At 52.8% G+C, this 20,293-nt stretch overlaps 1 protein-coding gene across 1 annotated transcript in view; it reads left to right on the forward strand.

The window, feature by feature from the left end:
* Positions 1-17,336: 17,336 nt before the first annotated feature.
* SPIRE2 (spire type actin nucleation factor 2) overlaps positions 17,337-20,293 on the forward strand; it is a 36,667-nt gene continuing 33,710 nt past the window's right edge. The window contains exon 1 of the mRNA XM_075939815.2: positions 17,337-17,653. Within this exon, the coding sequence (XP_075795930.2) occupies positions 17,437-17,653 (217 nt within the window). The 5' untranslated portion in view covers positions 17,337-17,436. The remainder of the gene's footprint in view (positions 17,654-20,293) is intronic.

Raw genomic sequence — 20,293 nt, forward strand, 5'->3', positions numbered from 1 at the left:
CAGTTGGGGGCTGCACAAAAGTGAGAAGCAATCCCCCTCCCCCCGCCCCCGTGAAAACACCTCCCTGATGTGGCCCCCAACTGAATCATAGACTCCTAGCACACTAGAACGGGAAGGGACCTTGAGAGGTCGTCAAGTCCAGTCCCCTGCCCTCATGGCAGGACCAAGCACCGTCTAGACCAGTGGTCTCCAACCTTTTTACACCCAAGATCACTTTTTAAATGACAGACCAAGCCAAGATCTACCACCCCGCCCCTTCCTTGAAGCCCCGCCCTCTCTATTCTCCTCTTTTCCATCACTTGCTATCCCCAATCCTTATACTGCTACTTTAAAAAAAAATTCCCACCATTCCTCGCAGCTCCTCACCTGTGCTGTTGCTCGGTGAGTAGCTGCTCCTCAAATGAGGAAATCTAATGTAAATGTACTGCGCAGGCGCACAGTTCAGAGAGGGCTCAAGAGCTACTCTTAGAGCCTCCGAGATCTACCGGTAGATCGCGATCTACTGGTTGGTGACCACGGGTCTAGACCATCCCTGACAGGTGTCTGTCCAACCTGCTCTTCAATATCTCCAGTGATGGAGATTCCACAACCCCCCTAGGCAATTTATTCCAGTGTTTAACCACCCTGACAGGAAGTTTTTCTTAATGTCCAACCTAAACCTCCCTTGCTGCAGTTTAAGTCCCTTGCTCCTTGTACTACCCTTTGAGGTCAAGGAGAACAATTTTTCTCCCTCCCATTTATAACACTCTTTTAGGTACTTGAAAACCATTACCATGTCCCCTCTTAGTCTTCTCTTTTCTAAACTAAACCAACCCAGTTCTTTCAGTCTTCCCTCCTAGCTCACGTTTTCTAGACCTTTCATAATTTTTGTTGCTCTTCTCTGGACCTTCTCCAGTTTCTCCACATCTTTCTTGAAATGTGATGCCCAGTACTGTACACAATACGCCAGTTGAGGCCTAATCAGAGCAGAGCGGAAGAATGACTTCTCGTGTCTTCCTCACAACACACCTGTTAATGCCTCCCAGAATCCTATTTGCCTTTTTTGCAACAGTGACACACTGTTGTCTCATATTTGGCTTGTGGTCCACTGTGACCCCTAGATACCTTTCTGCCGTACTCCTTCCTAGACAGTCGCTTCCCATTCTGTGTGTGTGACACAGATTGTTCCTTCCTAAGTGGAGTACTTCTGCTATGTATATTGGACAGAGTTCTCAGACACTTCGCCAAAGAATTAATGCCCACAAATCAGACATCAGACATCTTCACAAGGAAAAACCTGTCAGATTGCATTTCAGCCTACCTGGACATAGTCTTAACGACTTTACTACATGCATCTTACTTCAAAGAGACTTTAACACCAAATTACAGAGAGAAACTTCAGAACTCTAATTCATGCTTAAATTTGACACTTCATGAATGGGCCTTAACAAAGATGCGAATTACCTTACACATTATAAAGACAGCTTCCCCACTTATCACCCCCCATTGGCCATTCATTGACTTATAAACAGCTATTCCCTCCGTCCCTCTCCCTCGCCCCACCTTCTGTTCTAAATCTGATTTGTCAGTTTAATAATGTGTTCACTTTTTCCTTGTATTCCTTTGGTATATATGGTCATGCCAATTCCCTTTCAGAATATGATCTGAGGAAGTGAGTCTGGCCCACGAAAGCTCATCACCTATTAAACCATCTTGTTAGTCTTTAAAGTGCTACATAGTTTTCCCTTTTGTTCTCTGAGAACAGTTACCCAGCCAGTTATGCACTCACCTTATAGTAGCCCCATCTAAATTGTATTTGCCTAGTTTACTGATAAGAAGATCATTCGAGACCATATCAAATGCCTTACTAAAGTCTAGGTATACCACATCCACCACTGCTCCCTTAGCCACAAGACTAGTTATCCTATCACAGAAAGCTATCAATTGGTTTAACATGATTTGTTCTTTACAAATCCATGCTGGCTGTTCCCTATCGCCTTATTATCCTCCAGAGGTTTGCAGATGAATTCCTTAATTACTTGCTCCATTATCTTTCCTGGCACAAAAGTTCCTGGCACAGACTGAGGAGCAGAAAAACAGTCTCCACTTTCCCCTCACACACCAGAGCCTAGGGGGCCCAGCTAGTAGATTTTGTAGACCCCTCTGGGGTGAGGCCAAAACTGAGAGGTTCAGTGTATGGGAGGGGCTGCCAGGAAGCAGACTTAGAACATAGAGGGTTGGTGGGCCCGGGAGGGCAGTAGGGTGCAGGAGCAGAGTGGGGGTACATTGGCAGGCTGAGGTTGGGGGTACTGTGGGGTGGAGCACCAGCACTGGTTCCCTGATACTGGTGGGGGGAGCCATGAGCTTTGGGGGCCAGATTCAGGCAAGCTGGGGCCTGAATCCAGCCCTCACACTGCAGGTTCCCCACCTGTGCTCTAGGGGCACAGAGAGAAACATTTCTGAATGAAAGGAAGCAGCAGAATTATTCCTGCTGGGGGGCTGTGGGAAGAAGCACAATGGCTTCCAGCTAGGAAGAAAGGAATTCATGGTGGGAAGGTCAGTGGGGCTGTGCATGATCCTCAGAGGAAGTCTTGCATTTGGGCTGAGGTTCGCCAGCAGTTTCCTCCAATCTTAAAGTGGGGGCTTCCGCACGAGCCAATATGGGAGCTGCTACTGGGATTTCAGGGGAGCTTGGGGGCTTTTTTTATGTTTTTCTTTTACTTTATGGCTACGTCTAGACTGGCATGGTTTTCCGCAAATGCTTTTAACGGAAAAGTTTTCTGTTAAAAGCATTTGTGGAAAAGAGCATCTAGATTGGCACGGACGCTTTTCCGCAAAAGCACTTTTTGCAGAAAAGAATCCATGCCAATCTAGACGCACTTTTGCGCAAAAAAGCCCCAATTGCCATTTTCGCGTTCGGGGCTTTTTTGCGCAAAACAAATCTGAGCTGTCTACACTGGCCCTTTTGCGCAAAAGGACTTTTGCCCGAACGGGAGCAGCACAGTATTTCCGCAAGAAGCACTGATTTCTTACATGAGATCGTCAGTGTTCTTGCGGAAATTCAAGCGGCCAGTGTAGACAGCTGGCAAGTTGTTCCGCAAAAGCGACTGCTTTATTAGCTTTATTTTTCTTGGTCAGCTTGGTGAGTCTGAAGCCAGGGAGACAGCTCAGGTAATGAGGCTATCAGAGGTTATTGCATTATACCTGACTCTAGAGATCCTACTTTCATTGTAGCGCTGTTACTGACTCACAGTAGAGATTCAGTGGGCAGATAGCCATGCTCAGGCCCACAAAAAGTACCTGGTGATACAAAGGGGCCTTAGGGCTTCTGGCCACTGGGGCAAATGCTGGAGCCTCGCTCCTTTCAATTGCTGCTGGAGTGGAGCTCCGCACTGTGTGCTCCGGGCAGCAGTAGGGGCTGGGAGGGGTGCAGAGCTCCAGGTGGTGCTGAGGACTAGCTGTCCCTTGCCCTACCCATGGTCTCGCCTCGTCCAGGAGCATGCACCTGGCCCCTATCCCATCTTGCCCAGGGGCCCACGGAGGCTAACAGCTCCCTGGCCATCTTGGTCCCAGGAACGGTGATAAGGTGGGTGAGGCAGTATCAGACCAATCTCCGTTGGTGAAAGAAACAAGCTTTGAAGCTACCCCGAGCTTGCCCCATCCCTGCTTCAGTCCTGGTACAATCGGGAGCCTGTATCTTCTGGTAATAGAATCTGATATTCTAGGATTTAAATGCTACACGTCTCCAGCCTGGAGATAGAATTACAGAACTGGAAGGGACCGTGAGAGGCATCAAGTCCAGTCCCCTGCCATCACGGAAAGACCAAGCACCATCTAGACCATCCCTGACAGGTGTCTGTCAAACCTGCTCTTCCATATCTCCAGCGATGAATATTCCACAACCTCCCTAAGCAATTTATTCCAAGACGATAAGCTTGCTACTGCACGGTGCTTTGAGTTTCTGGGAGCAGCAAGCTTATAGCAATTTCATTTCAGGGGGCATGAGAAATCCCATCTAAAAAGTGCATTTTGGGGAATGGTGCTGATTGTGTAAATGTCCATCAGCGAAACAATCCCACACAGGGACATACAGTGGGAGGGGTGATCATTCATTCTGAGCCGCACAAGTGCAGCCATCTGCAGTAGATCTGAGCCTTGCCATCTGCAGTAGATGCCTTCCTGGCATGGCTACGAATGGCAAAATTTGCAAATACTGGGAGCTGCAGCTCCTGGCCCTTCCGGGGAGCTCCCTGCAGCTCCCAAACTCACCGCGGGGGGCTGGGAGCCCTGGGGAATTCGCAACAGCTTCTGGGAGCTGTGGGGAGCTCACTTCAGGGTCCAGGAGCCCTGCCCTGCCCCGCCCTCCCCCCCCCCCAGACCAGAAGGCACCCAGAAATCTGCAGAATCACAAATAACAATTCTGCAAATTGCGAGGATCTCTTATACATACCAAGTATATTAACATTCGTGGGATATTTGACATGGAACAACCACCTTGTTTCTTTTTCCAAAAAGGATCAAGGAATGGCCTGTTGGAATTGAGTGTGGAGCATTTTATCCTTCTTGTTCCTCTAGCATCTTTCTCAGCAATTCTTAACGTGCTGTGGGCAGGAGACACTTTATGGCTACGTCTACATTGGCCCCTTCTCCGGAAGAGGCATGTTAATTTCCAACTTCAGAATAGGGAAATCCACGGGAGATTTAAATATCCCCCGCGGGATTTAAATAAACATGTCCGCTGCTTTTTTTCCGGCTTGGGGAAAAGCCGGAAAAAAGTGTCTAGACTGGCGCGATCCTCCGGAATAAAGCCCTTTTCCGGAGGATCTCTTATTCCTACCTGAAAGTAGGAATAAGAGGTCCTCTGGAAAAGGGCTTTATTCTGGAGGATTGCGCCAGTCTAGACGCTTTTTTCCGGCTTTTCCCCAAGCCAGAAAAAAAGCGGCAGCCATGTTTATTTAAATCCCGCGGGGGATATTTAAATCTCCCGTGGATTTCCCTATTCTGAAGTTGGAAATTAACATGCCTCTTCCGGAGAAGGGGCCAATGTAGACGTAGCCTATGAGTTTGCTCAACTTGAAGACAAAGCTCAGAGTTTAATATCTGGAATGTAAGAAAGCTCCTTACAGTGGGGTGGGGAACCTACGGCCCAGGGGCTTGCCTGGATCCAGCCCCCAAGGCTCAGGGCTCCCCTAGCCTTGGGGAGCCAGCGCTGGAATTCCAGCCCCCTGCCAGCACTCCCTGGGGCCGGAGCACACCAAGTCTACTAGCCTGGGCCTCCCAGGCTCTGGTGTGTGAGAGGAATGTGGGGAGCGTCTTTCTCCTTCTAGTCAGTGGACACGTCAGTGAGGGGTTTTTTTGCTTCTCACTCGTGTGCGGCCCCTGACTGATTTTCCCGTCTGTCTAAATGCTCATCCGTCTTGTGAGTGCCATAGTGACCCACTGAGACTCTGAAGCTGGTTAGCTGGGGATTGGCTGGTTTAACATAATACCCTCCTTGGGATGGTGGTGAGGTTTAGTCCAGAGCTGTCTGAGTTGGTTGGGCTCAGCTGCCTGCTGAAGGCCTCCAGTTTGCAGCATCCCGTGTTTCTCTGGAAGGCAGTTTCTTCAGCAGGAAAGTCTGAGGGGTCAGGACTGGGGGCTTGCGTCGTGAGGCGGAGAAGCCTGAGGTGAAAAGGGGAAATCCGTGTGGCCACCGCCTCTCGTCCACAATCGCAAATGCACCTTGGGCTGGGGCAAGGGGTATTTTCTATTCAGAAGTGGCTCAAGATTGCCCCAGTAGGGGCTGAAATCTCTTAGCGGGGCTGCCTGGTGAGCTAGGACTGGCATAGGGCGGAGGGCCGGTCCGATGTGCTTGGCAGAGCTAGGCTGACTACGCTTCATATGGGTATTAAGATAACCCAGTCCCGCCACCTAATTTCACATGCCCTGAAGTGAATCCGCTGTCCAGAGGATGGGGTTTCATTCAAATAGGAATGAAAAAGAATCTGGACAGGAAATGGGACGTCGTCGTCAATGCTCTGCCAATGACCGGTCTGGGCATTTCACTGCCGTATGAAATTTGTCCCAGTCCGGGTGGCTGGTAAATCATTTGAGTATCATGGGTTGGAATCCAGAAGCCAGCTGTTCTGTGTGTGGGCAGAGTCTCCTTTTCCTCCCCCCAGTGTAAACCAGGAAACGCGGAGATAAATCCGGGGGGGTCACACAGGCGTAGTGCCCTATGCCAGTCCTAGCTCACCAGGCAGCCCCGCTCCAGCCCTGCTCCTCCAGAAAAGGACAAGAGCGCTCTACGGGTCACATTGGCTTCAGTCTATTGAAGAGCTGTTCTCGGGGCCTGTTTCCCCAACTCGCACCTTGTACTCCTGTTCCACGAGGTGTACCGGTAGTTCGGAATAGGAAGCCTAGTCCGAACTACCTAGTTCGTGCTGCGTGTAGCTGCAGGCACGGAGTCCGAACTAGTGGACATTTAAAAATGGCGGCGCCTGGCAATATGCAAATGAAGCCCGGGAAATTCAAATCCCGGGCTTCATTTGCAACTCTGGTTGTCTATATTAACCACCCTAGTTCGAACTAGGGTGGTAGTGTAGCCATACCCTCTGTTACATGAGATGATCATTTAGGGGCCCCTCTTGTCCCCCTCCGTCAGGTGCATGTGCTGCAGGTACAGCAAAGACATCTCAGCCAGCACACGCCAATGGGAACAAATGTCCGGTTGCAGGGATGTGGTCATATTTGGGGATTAGGGCCCAGTGTTTGGGTTTGCAGAACTGCAGCGACTGGCTGGGGAGATGCAATTAGTTCCGGAGTGGGAGCATGATCTCATGGGGAGAATAAGGAAGCTGTTTGTCGTACCTGCGAAGGAAGGGACAGTCCAGTGCGAGCCTGTGCTTTGGGCTGGCTCCCTGGGGGGTATGTTTATCTGGTGCTGTGACGGCATCCGTTGCTTTGCTGCAATGGCGCCCTTGCGTTTCTTGTCACTGAAAATGGAAGCGGTTTGGTTGTAAAGAAACAGTTCCTCGTGTCTGCAGGGGAACTCGCCTGCAGAACAGCCAGAGAGTGAAGCTGTCTCTGAATGAAAGACAAATGGACTCCTGTGCTCTAGCGGCTTTGTCGAATTCAATTGCACGCAAAAGGAAACCAGCTGCAGAAAGGAAAAGCAAACGGGATCTGTAAAGCACGTTTCCGCCGTGACGCTCCCAGGTGCATTCGTGACACGGGGGCTGGTATCTGAGTGTGGGAACTGGAACCAGGGTCCCCTCAGGAGAGAAGCCTCGTTCGTTGCTTTCTAAAATCAACCGTTTGCAAAGCATTCAACCTCCGGCAAAGCTCCTCGGGTCCAACGGTGAGCGCTGGGACTGGGTGGGCAGCAGGCCCCGGCTTCTATTCATGGCCGGTACAGTTTTGCTGGGAACTCTGTAACCTTTCAGGGCTACAGTTTCTCAGTGTGTGAAATGACTAGACCATGAGCTCCCAAACTGGGGGGCACAAGGCGACCCAACCCCCTCCCCCCGTCAATCCCCCCTTAAGTTTTGCTATTTTTGTTTTTTGAACCCAGTTAGTTCTTTTCTTTTCTTTTTTTTGCCAAGGGTGGGGCTGTGATGGCACGTCGGAGTTCCCTTGCCTCCTGCACCCCCGTAGTGGCACGAACAGACTCCACCAGCCAGTAGAACAGAGGGAGTTTATTGCTTCTCCGGGATACAGCACAGCATAGATGTAATCCTGGCAGGCCTAGGATGCCTCAGCCCCCCTTGAGATGGGGGAGACTGGGCCCCTAAATCCCAGGCCCTTTCCTAGGCTGCTTCCTCCATGATACCAGACAGAAACTAAAAAGTCCCCTCCAGCCCTGCCCCCCAGCCAGGTGCTGGCCTCCCCTCCTTCCTTTGTCTCTCCCCCTGGGAGATCACTGGTCAGACAGGTTGGGTGACCCTTGCCTAATGACTCATCCCCTGTCCTGCTGGGCCGTGCTACAGACAGCAGCCAGTGGGGGTCACCCCCCGCCCCAGCTTAGCAACCAGCAAGGTACCAACACTACATCACAGGGGCGCCTGAGGGTTTCTTGAGAATCGAAAAGGGGGATGTGCTGCCGAAAAGTTTGGGACCCACCGGACTAGACTCTGATGCGCCACCTCCCGGGAGTGTGAACAGGAGGCCTGGACCACGCTTTGAGATCCCAGAGGGAACGCATTGCGGCAGGACAGTATTTCTCACCCGGGTGTAGGGCTTGGACTTTGTCCTCGTCTCTCTTTTTAGTCTTGCTTTAGAACCCATCTACCCACCGGGAGGTGCTCGGGAGGGTGTCAGGCGGGTAGATATAATGATATCTTGATTGCGCATCAGTCGTGGTATTACCCCAAACAAGGGGGGTGTCCTCTGCCATTCAAAGAGCTTGCTGCTAATCACTGTTCATTCTGTGGCTTGGTGTGAGGCCATCTCCTTGGGGAGTCGTCCCCCCCTTTCCCTGCTGGCGCCTTGCCAGCTAATCCCGGAGGGCACTCGCTGGTGTAAACAGAAAGTGGCTGGTGTGTGTAAACAAAACTGAAAGCAGGAAACGCCTCTGGGCTCAGTCACGCCCCCTTCTGCGTCTGCAAAGGGCGGTGTGCTCAGAGGTCACCTTCTAAGGCCGTCTCTAAAACAACCCAGCCAGGAAGCTTATTTACAGGACAAACATGAATCCAAACACCAGCTCGCTATGGGGAGCCAGGGCCCGGATCTCAGCTTTCTCAGCCGAGCCTTTCTGCCATGGGATGGCTAGGGCTGAGGATAGACAAGCAAAGAGTTTCATTGTAGCAGGGGAGGCTCGGGTTGGACATTAGGGAAAACTCCCTGGCTGTCAAGGTGGGTAAGCACTGGACCGAATTGCCCAGGGAGGCTGTGGACTCTCCAGCACCCAAAGCTTGGTAGAACTGGTTAGACAAACACCTGTCAGGGAAAAGTAGAAGGAGTCTTTGTTACCCGCACAAATTTCTCTAACCCTTCCACACTGTAGGGACACACACCTTTACCCAGTTCCTAGGACCAGGGGCGGCCCTAGACTAGCTGCCAGCAACTGGTGCCTTAGGCGAACCATGCAATGGACGCCCCCACCTCCAAACCCCTCAATGATATTGCACCACCATTCGGTGCCCCATTTAACTTAGGCAACTGCCTAGTTCACCTATACGGACGGGCCGCCCCTACCTAGGACTCAAGGTGCAACCCTGTTAATTTATACACCCACCCTTACCCAATTCCTAGGGCTCAGGGCGCATCTTCCTGCGGGTTTTGCAGGATCTTTAGCTGCTGAAAGAGCCTCACACAATAATATCCTTCTCCTCTATTGACTGACAATTCCCAAACAAGCAGAATACACATGCTAAGCACACAGGGTTATGCTCACTAATCCAGGTGCAGGCAGACTTCCCCCGTTGGCCAGGCAATATCGGTCTCTCTGGTCTTACGCTGTGTCTCGGAGGTGAGTTCTTCTTCCCCCTCCTGCTGGTCCTCTTCTCGCCTTTTCTTCCTTCTGTCACTTCTGATCTTCTTCTTCTTCTCCTCCTTCTTGGACCCCAGTTTATCTAATGAAACCTGAGTCTTGCTTAGCTATACTGTAACCAATTATTTTAGTATAATTTTACTAACCAATCATAACAAAATGACCTAACCAGTCATACCCCACCACCTTCATTGATTTGCACCTAGCAAAATTAATTATACAACAGACAGAAACGGTTACAAACCAGAGATCACACGGACAAACAATAGGAAAGTGTAGTGACAATGATCATAGAACGAGGATTGCACGACATTCTCTATGAATAAGCAGTGTCTTGCCAGACAGAATGGTGGGACTTACGTTTTCTTTACCCATCCTGGGATCTGTTTCTGTATCTGGTGACAGTGGGGGAGCGATCAGGGCAAAGTCCCCTCCTCACAGCCTGGTGTGACACTTTGTAATACAATCTAGATGGAACTGTGAGGATGTGACTCCAGGCCTTACAGGAATGGCTGCTGCTCTTCAGTCTGGCTGCAGAAGGCGGCTTTGGTTCAGGCCTAGCACAGGCCTTCCAACATGGGTACAGAAAAGCCGGATTGTTACAGTGCCATCCGACTCCTTGTTGTTTTTGCTGAGCAGACTAACACAGCGACCTCTCTGCAACCCGTCAGCGTTACTGAGTCCTGCCCCAAGTGCGGGTGACTGGACTAGAGGACCCCGCAAGGTCCCTTCCAGTGGGGTCCCCGCGACGATCCCAAGCGCGCTGAGCTGTCTCTCCTCCCCCCTCCAGCCCATCCATCAGCCTTCCCAACATCATTGCAGGTCTACTTCCACCCTCCACCTTGTGAATCATCTTCTGGCTCTGCCTTGCACTGTGCATCAGACTCGGTGCTTGCAAGCCCCTGCCCCAGGCAGTCCCTGCCTGTTGCTCTCCCCCGGTCTCCTTTCATGTCTCCAGAGCACCGGGCCCCATTCCACCATGGATGCCCGCCTCCAACCCCCTTTCGTGTCCCTCCCCCACAATTGCTCTGTTCCACCTCGTAGCAGGCCTCCTCACATCGGGAAGAGTCACCTAAATGTCGTTGCACCGCAACCCCCTTCTGGCACCAAAAAATACTGCACAAGCCTAGGAAGGGGGACCAAAGACCAAACCTGCCCGAGCCCCGCGGCCGGGGGTGGGGGGGAGTTGAAGCCCAAGGGCGGCTGCCCTGGATGGAGGGCATGTAACCGTAGCGCTGAGCAGTGGGGCTTGGGCTTCAGAGTTGCCGAGGTCCAGGGTCACACCAGTCTTGGGCGCCCCGACCTAGGTGCTTGCTTGTATCGGGTGCTGATTCCCTTGCTGCCCTGTATCGGGTGCTGATCCCTTTGCTGCCCTGTATCGGGCAGGGATTGCGTTTTGGTCCTGGGGAGTCTCTGTCCGCCATCCTGCTGCGTGACCAGTAAGCCCCAGTCATCCTCCATTCACCAGGCCAAATCCAGCCCTGTTGTAAGCAAGTGCAGCTCCTGATGGAATTGCTCCCTGTAGCAGGAAGAGCACGTATAGGACCCGAAGATTTGCAGAGCCAGCCAAATACTGTCGGCCCGTCAGAGCAGTGCGGCACGGTGAAGCAGGCATTTGGGGTCACGCTGGCTCTCTGTGGTACGTAGCTATGGGGTACATGTTTGCACACAACCAGTCGCTGACTTGAAGTTAGCTAAAGTTATAAATAGCCCATTTATAAAAAGGGAAATAAGAACAACCCAGGAAACTACAGACCAGTTAATTTAACTTCTGTGCCAGGGAAGATAATGGAGCAAGTAATTAAGGAAATCATCTGTCAACACTTGGAAGGTGGCAAGGTGATAGGGAACAGCCAGCATGGATTTGTAAAGAACAAATCATGTCAAGCCAATCTGATAGCTTTCTTTGATAGGATAACGAGTCCTGTGGATAAGGGAGAAGCGGTGGGTGTGGTATACCTAGACTTTAGTAAGGTGTTTGATACAGTCTCGCATGATATTCTTATCAATAAACTAGGCAAATACAACTTAGATGGGGCTACTATAAGGTGGGTGCATAACTGGCTGGATAACCGTACTCAGAGAGTAGTTATTAATGGTTCACAATCCTGCTGGAAAGGTATAACAAGTGGGGTTCCACAGGGGTCTGTTTTGGGACCGGCTCTGCTTAATATCTTCATCAACGATTTAGATATTGGCATAGAAAGTACACTTGTTAAGTTTGCAGATGATCCCAAGCTGGGAGGGGTTGCAACTAATCTGCAGGATAGGGTCATAATTCAAAATGATCTGGACAAATTGGAGAAATGATCTGAGGTAAACAGGATGAAGTTTAATAAGAACAAATGCAAAGTGCTCCACTTAGGAAGGAACAATCCGTTTCACACACACAGAATGGGAAGCGACTGTCTAGGAAGGAGCATGGCAGAAAGGGATCTAGGGGTTATAGTGGACCACAAGCTGAATATGAGTCAGCAGTGTGACATCTGGTAGCTGTAAAGTCTTTGTGGCACCCTGTCTACTTGACCCTTCTCCGAAGGTTCCTGCTATTCTTTCTGGACCAGCGTGTCCAGAAGCAGCATCTCCTCTTTGCAGAAAAAGTGATTTCACCCTCAGCAGTGGCCGAAGAGGGTTACGCTCCAGCTGTTCCCATCAAAGATCACGTTCATCTTTGCCGGTCCTTATTTCTCGTGCAGGGCCCTATGTCACGGCAGTGTCCCTCTAGCTGAGGACAGGAACGAGGTCTCCTCAATAACACTGGTACCCAGGATTCAATGTGGTCGGGAGGCATCTCCATCACCAGACATTGAAAATAGTGAATGAGGTTAGACGCCCAGGCCTTGCATGAATGTGATGTTCTGCAACCAAACCGTCTCGGGCAGCGGCCATGCCAGGCTGCTTGGGAGAAGCAGGGTTAGACCTTGGCGTTACCTGGCTGAGTGAAGTCCCAGGGAAGGCCAGAGCTCTGAGAGGAGCAGATGCCAGGCCTGAATCAGTACCCACAGCCTCGTGGCAGAGGGTGCCGTGCTGTGGGAAGAGGGGCTGGCGACTCACTAGTTAGCATTTCACCCGGCGCCAGTTACAAAAGCCAACGTCCCAGTGTAGGGCTGTAGGGAGAGAGCGTTCCGCAGAGCAAGATGCTTGGCTTTCAGATGAAAAGCAAAGCAGAGGTCCTGCGCTGTGCACGCCGAGAACCTACAATGCTCAAGTGAGTCCTAGACAAACCCAGATGGGGGTTATACTGTACCATCCTAGCCCACCCTGCATCCAGACTGCTGCTGCACTTCCTGGCCCAGAACGCTATAGGCCTGTTGCTCTGTGCTTTGGCCAGTTGCTGTAGGCAATAGAGACAATGGCCTTGACTTATTGCCATAGAGACTACGGCCCTAATGTCAGTACTGGGCAAATTAGTTGAAACAATAGTAAAGAATAAAATTGTCAGACATGTAGAAGAACATAATTTGTTGGGCAAAAGTCAACATGGTTTCTGTAAAGGGAAATCCTGTCTTACTAATCTATTAGGCTATGTCTACACTCACGGCTTCTTGAGCAAGTACGGGCGTTCTTGTGCAAGAATCTGCAGAGCGTCCACACTGCCCGCCCGCAATTGCGCAAGGAAATTTACAGTACGGCGTGGTAAGAGAGGGCTCCTTGCGCAAGGAGACATAGCCTTAGAGTTCTTTGAAGGAGTCAACAAACATGTGGACAAGGGGGATCCAGTGGATATAGTGTACTTAGATTTCCAGAAAGCCTTTGACAAGGTCCCTCACCAAAGGCTATTACGTAAATTAAGTTGCCATGGGATAAGAGGGAAGATCCTTTCACTGGTTAAAAGACAGGAAACAAAGGGTACATTTTCAGAATGGAGAGGGGTAACTAGTGGTGTCCCCCAAGGGTCAGTCCTAGGACCAATCCTATTCAACTTATTCATAAATGATCTGGAGAAAGGGATAAACAGTGAGGTGGCAAAGTTTGCAGACGATACTAAACTGCTCAAGGTAGTTAAGACCAAAGCAGACTGTGAAGAACTTCAAAAAGATCTCACCAAAATGAGGGTATGTCTACACTACAGAGTTAGTTCGAACTAACTTAGTTGGAATTAGTTAATTCGAACTAAGCTAATTCGAACTAACACATCTAGAACTAAAAACTAGTTCGAATTAGCGTTTTGCTAATTCAAACTAGCAAGTCCACATTGAGTGGACTCTGAACAGGGCTTAAGGATGGCCGGAAGCAGTGCCGGCAGGGCATCAGAGGAGGACTTAGAGCGTGGAGATGCTGTCTCAGGCTAGCCGAGGGCTGCGCTTAAAGGGTCCCGACCCCCACCCCGGACAGACAGTTCTCAGGGGTGCCCCGCTTCCAAAGCAGTCCTGGCTTGGAGTGCCCGGAGTACCCACACTGGGCACATCACACCACTCGGACATCAGCCAGGCTGCACTTGCCGCAGGCTGCCATCTGGGGAGAGGGAGCAATCGGGGGGCTGCAGGAGAGCTTCCACCCCCAGAAGCCTGCAGAGCCAGCCCAGTCCTCCCCATCGGGGGCTCGTACCCCATTCCTCCCTCACCTCCTTCCACTTACCCTTCCCTAGCCCCCCTTCTTATTGATGTACAAAATAAAGATAACGTTTCTTCCAACATTGATTCTGTCTTTATTGAACAAAACTGGGGGAGACTGGGAAAAGGAGGTGAGAGAGGGGAAGAGAAAGGCTGGGAGAGGGGAGGGCAACTAACACGATCAGGGGTTGGGAACAGGTCCCAGATGAAGAGAGGCTACAGAGACTGGGACTGTTCAGCTTAGAAAAGAGGAGATGGAGCGGGGACAGGATAGAGGTCTCTAAAAGCAGGGGTTGGGTGGAGAGGGTGCATTCATAAAAGTTCTTCCTGAGTTCCCATAAAGAAGGACTAAGGGACACCAAAGGAAAGGAATGGGTAGCAGGCTTGAAACTAGTAAGAGAAAGTTGTTGTTCTTGACAAAGCAAATAGTTAACCTGTGGAACTCCTTGCTGCAGGAGGTTGTGAAGGCTACAACTAGAACAGAGTTTAAAGGGAAGTGAGATCAAGTCATGGAGGTTGGGTCCATGGAGTAGTCTTAGCCAGGGGATAGGAGTGGTGTCCCTGCCCAAAGTTTGTGGAAGGCTGGAGAGGGATGGCACGAGACAAATGGCTTGGTCACTGTCTTCGGTCCATCCCCTCCAGGGTCCCTAGGGTTGGCCGCTGTCGGCAGACAGGCTACTGGGCTAGATGGACCTTTGGTCTGACCCAGTACGGTCATTGTAAGCTCAGGGCTCAGGGTCGGGGGTCTCAGTGGACCCCCTTGATTTTCATGCACATCTGCTCCTGGGTGGCCAGGCTGGCAGCTCTCCTGCCCTAGCTGGCCACTTTCCTGTGCCTAGTGCGGAGATCGTGGACGAGGTCCACGATGTCCGCACTAGCCCAGGAAGGTGCCCGCCTCTTGCGGTCCAGGGCAAGCTCCCGGGAGCCGCCAGCCTGGTCCCGGGAAGAGGGGGTGGGCTGGGGGACATCGGGTGGGTGGCTCTGTGCCGTGCCAGGTGCAGGGTCTGCTGGCTGGGTGCTGGCAGGCTTGCACCTGGCACGGGCACCGTAGCCAGCCCGTGCCCCTTTAAGGGGTCCGGGGCCGGGAGGGGGGCATAGAGTTTCCCTGGTGTTGGCCAGAGTGGCCACCAGGGAAAGCTGGTGAGGGCTAGCCTCCCACTAGTTCAAATTAAGGGGCTACACACCCCTTAATTCGAACTAGTAAATTCGAACTAGGCTTAATCCTCGTAAAATGAGGTTTTCCTAGTTCGAACTAAGCGCTCCACTAGTTCGATTCAAATTCGAACTAGCGGCGCGCTAGTGTAGCGGCTATGAATGTTAGTTCGAACTAACGTCCGTTAGTTCGAACTAACATTGTAGTGTAGACATACCCTGAGTGACTGGGCAACAAAATGGCAAATGAAATTTAATGTGGCAAAATGTAAAGTAATGCACATCGGGAAAAATAAGCCCAGCTATACATATAACGTGATGGGGGCTAATTTAGCTACAACTAATCAGGAAAGAGATCTTGGAGTCATCCTGGATAGTTCTCTGAAGACGTCCATGCAGTGGGCAGCGGCAGTCAAAAAAGCAAACAGGATGTTAGGAATCATTATAAAAGGGATAGAGAATAAGACGGAGAATATCTTATTGCCCTTATATAAATCCATGGTACGCCCACAGATCTGCGTACAGATGTGGTCTCCTCATCTCAAAAAAGATATACCGGCATTAGAAAAGGTTCAGAGAAGGGCAACTAAAATGATTAGGCATTTGGAACAGGACCCATATGAGGAGAGATTAAACAGACTGGGACTTTTAAGGTTAGAAAAGAGGAGATGGAGGGGGGATATGCTAGAGGTCTATAAAATCATGAGTGGTGTGGAGAAAGTGAATAAGGAAAAGTTATTTACTTGTTCCTATAATATAAGAACTAGGGGCCACCAAATTAAACTAATGGGCAGCAGGTTTAAAACAAAGAAAAGGAAGTTCTTCTTCACACAATGCATAGTCAATCTGTGGAACTCCTTGCCTGAGGAGGTTGTGAAGGCTAGGACTATAACAGGGTTTAAAAGAGAACTAGATAAGTTCATGGAGGTTAGGTCCATCAATGGCTATTAGCCAGTATGGGTAAGGAATGGGGTCCCTAGACTCTGTTCGCCAGAGGGTGGAGATGGATGGCAGGAGAGAGATCGCTTGATCATTCCCTGTTCGATTCACTCCCCCTGGGGCACCTGGCATTGGCCACTGTTGGCAGACAGGATACTAGGCTGGAAGGATCTTCGGTCTGACCCAGTCTGGCCAGTCTTCTGTTCTTATGACTTTGCAAGGAATGTCAGGGCCTGCCCATGGATATGTAAAGGGATTAAGGAGGGTGGGATTAGATGGGTGCTCGTGGGCAGGGCACTCCTGTACTAGTGTGTGTGTTTAACAGTGCCGGGTGTGTCTGAGGAGCTGCCCAACAGAAAGGCCAGTGTCCCTTCCTTGAGGGATTTACAAAGCTGCAGGGGGGCGTCGACACTGCGGTTAGACCCCGAGGCTGGGCTGTGCTGGCTGACTCAGGTGCACAAAGCTCCCGCTAAGGGACTGTTCACTTGGAGCCCGCGAGACGGGGCCTCCCACCTCACGGGGCTCCGGCTCCGGGTTTTTAATTGCAGGGTCGCTCTAGGCGGGGTGACCCCACTGTGTGGGTTAGCGGGGGCAGGGAGGGCGAGAGGGGCAGAGGACTGAGGGGAGCGGGGGCTGGTGGGCAGGCGTGCTGAAGCTCTCAATGAAAAACACGCTCTGCAGGTGGGCGACGTTGCCCGCGCACCAGCGGGAGGGTGGAGGCTCAGGCCAGGGGCAGGGTGTGGGACGGTGGGTGCAGCCAGGGGCGGCCCGTCCATAGAGGCGAACTGGGCAGTGGCCTAGGGCGCCAAGTTAAATGGGGCGCCAAATGGTGGCCCAACATCATGGAGGGGTTTGGGGGGGAGGGATGCCATCGCATGGTTCGCCCAGGGCGCCAGGTGCTGGCAGCTAGTCTAGGGCCGCCCCTGGGTGCAGCCCTGCAGAGGTGCCCAGGAGCCCTGGGGGGGGCCAGGAACGGCACACCCCGAGGACCAGCGCGGGCATTTCCCGGCCCGGGCTTGGCCCCTGCAGCCGCTTTCCCTCTCCCGGCCCGGGGCGTGGCTAACCCCGGCCCGCCACCTGCGGCTCCCCCGGCAAGGGGCGCCCCCAGCGGCCGCCCAGGCCCCAGGCGCACCCCGGGGCGCCCCACCCGCGTGCGCACTGACCCCGCCCGCACCTGGGCGGTCCACAGGCTGCCGCCCCGCCCGCCCGCCGGGCCGAGGGCTGGGCTGCAGGGATGACAAAGCAGCGGCGAGCCGGGCGCAGCCCTCCCCCTCCTGCCGCGGCCGCCCGGCGCCGCTGCCATGGCAAGCAGCCCGGCGCGCCCGGGCCCGTGATGGGGCGGCCATGGCCCAGGCGGGCGGCAGCGGCGCGGGGGGCCCCGGGGCGCTGTCCCTGGAGGAGGTGCTGAAGTCCTACGAGCAGCCCATCAACGAGGAGCAGGCGTGGGCCGTGTGCTACCAGTGCTGCCGCGGGGGGCCGGCGGGCCGGATCCGGGACACGGCGGACATCCTGCTGCACAAGGATGGGGCGGTGACCGCCCGCGGGGCGCAGGGCGCGGCCGGTGAGTGTCCCCCGGGCCGGTGGCTTCGGGGCCCCCATGCCGAGACGAGCGCTGGGGGGTCCCGGGGTCCCCGCGCGTGCGGCCGGCTCCGCAGCCATGGATCGCTCCCTCCGGAGGGGAATTTTCCAGAGCCGCCGGGGGGGCGAGGCCGAGCCAGGCCGGGCTGCGCGGGGAGCTCCTGGCGGGGACCCCGGGGAGGGGGGGGTCTCACCGCCTGCTGACCCGGCCCCACGTCCCAGCTCCCGCCCCGTCCTTTGCAGGGGGCGCCCAGCCCCTCCCCCTGGGCAGCTGCTTCTCCGGGGCGCAGCGGCCGAGGGGCGCGGTGGCTTCCCGGCTGTGGCTCCCAGCCCTGCTCCGCCGGCCCCAGGGCCTGTGGGGTGCGCCTGGGCCCATTGCCCCGGAGCTGTGAGAGGGCCCGGGAGTTCCAGCAGGCGGGGCACTGCCCGGGGCAATCCGCCCGCAGCCGGCCGGAGCGACCTCCGAGATGCCTGCAGGCCGGGCGGCAGGTGGAGCAGCCAGCCCTGCCCAGCCGGATTGCAACGCAGCCAAATGACCTTGCGCCGCTGGGACGCTGTGACCCGGGGTGTCAGGCTTGTCCATTGGAAACCCGCATTGGCAGGGCTTGGTGGCAGTGCCGCAGGGGGGCCCTGAAACCCACCACTCTGGCTGGGGGGGCGGGAGATAGGGCATCTGGGGATCCCCTCTCTGGCTCTTTTTAAACCCCCGCCATGAACAAAATCTGAGGTCTCTGGGTTCATGGAGGAAAACAGCTTTAACTCCTTTGAAGAGCAGGAAAGTTGGTTGACCCTAGAACACAGGCCTGGGGCCGAAGGCTTCTATTGCATTTAACCCAGAGACTTCCAAGTATTTCGCTCCACAGATTTTCTAGCTCTTTGGGTTGGAAACTGGCGGGTAGTAATCTGTGAGTTAAGAAATTCACCGACAAAACGATATTATGGGAAAGTGGAGACAAAGCGCACGGAATGCATGCATGTGGAAGGGTGAAAGCACAGTAATTATCATTAATAATGGGAATGACCAGTTCCCTGTAGTGTCTAAGCAGAAAATGGCCATATACACCATACTGGGGCATGTGAGGACATGATGCTTCATCTGAATCCTTGTTCTTCCCTGGTTGTCTCTCATCTTTAATATTAAGGGAATATAACACTGTCTGGAGAAGAAAGATACACGATTACCCGGAAGTTGCTTAGTAAGACAGTAAAACGTTGGGCACTTGTCACATGGACCTGGAGAGAGGTCAGGCTACAGCAATACTGAACAAATTCAAAATCTAGATGATCACAAGACGGGGTGTGCCAATCAGTTGGACTCTTGAGCTATAGTTGCCAGTAATCTTAGCCCTTCCATGTATCTTTCTCCAGCCACTGTCAAGAAGGGCCCAATCTGGCCAGCAACGGCAGACGCTAGCACACAAATTCAAAGACTCAGAGAGGGCTACACTACATGTGTAAACTTTGAACTTTATTGGGTTATGCTAATTACCCAGCCGTGAGCCAGGAGGTCAGTGTCTCTTCCAAAGACACATTTCGTAACGTGGGTAGTTTTATGGTCTATAATGACACCCCATGCCCATAGAAGTTGTTTGCAGTTTGGTGAGTGTCTCAAGCCAGCACCAAGAGGCTAGCATGCCTGTAATAATAGGGATCATGGTAATCATTCTTGTATAGCACTTTTCATTGTCAAAGCGCTGTACAAACACGGCCGTGTTACTGTCTGCCTTGACCCGGTGGGGTGTTCGCCTGCTTTTCCAGAGGGGGAAGCTGACAGGGAGAGCCTGAATCACGGCTGGAGTGTGCAGAGCAGAGACAGTCGGGACTTCATATTCTCAGCCCTAGAATGTCCTGCTTGAGACCACCGGCCTTCTCAAGCTAGGTGAGGGGAAATCAGATCACTTCTGGTTAAAAAGCAGCCCCCATGCAGCCTGTGCTGGCTGTGTGACAGCCTCACTCCTGGAATTCATGCACAAGGCCCTCCGCTTGACTACAACAGCTTCCAGGCAGCCACACCTGGCCTGTCACACACTGACCCTTGCACACTCTTATTATCAGGGTGATTCAAGTGGCAGTTAGCTGAGCAATTCCAATTATCGCGCCTGGGCCACCTGTGAGTTCCTCCTCCTCCTGACACTTGGGAGGATAAACACCGGCAGCGATCAGCCGGCGCGGGCTCCCTGTACAAACAGTTATACACAAATGAGGTGCCTTATGCAAACGCACGTCACTAATGTGCAGCTCTTTGCCTCTGACACAACAGAAAGGCACCTTGCCGGGCCCAGAGCCGTGCGTTTACCTCCGCGCTGAACTGGGAGGAGGCTGGGTTGTTACTCGGGTAATATTGACTGAAAATTCTTCACACAACCCTCCAAAAACTGGCTGAGCCTGTTCCAGGCCAATCGCCAGTGAAATCACTATGTGCTCAGATGCAATCACTATGAAATCACTATGTGCTCAGATGCAAAAGGAAGCTGCTTTTCAACACACCACAGAAAATACGTTCGCCCGGGTTCATTAAATCATTCGGATGCTCTGGCCGGTTTTGCCCACAGGCGGTGCTGCTATTGTCCGTGGGAACGAGGCCAAGAATTGCATCACAGCTACGGTCCCTGAGGAGCGATGC

This window comes from Pelodiscus sinensis, chromosome 12 (genome assembly GCF_052426305.1).
Source record: "Pelodiscus sinensis isolate ZL-2025 chromosome 12, ASM5242630v1, whole genome shotgun sequence".
In the NCBI taxonomy this organism is placed as follows: Eukaryota; Metazoa; Chordata; order Testudines; family Trionychidae; genus Pelodiscus; species Pelodiscus sinensis.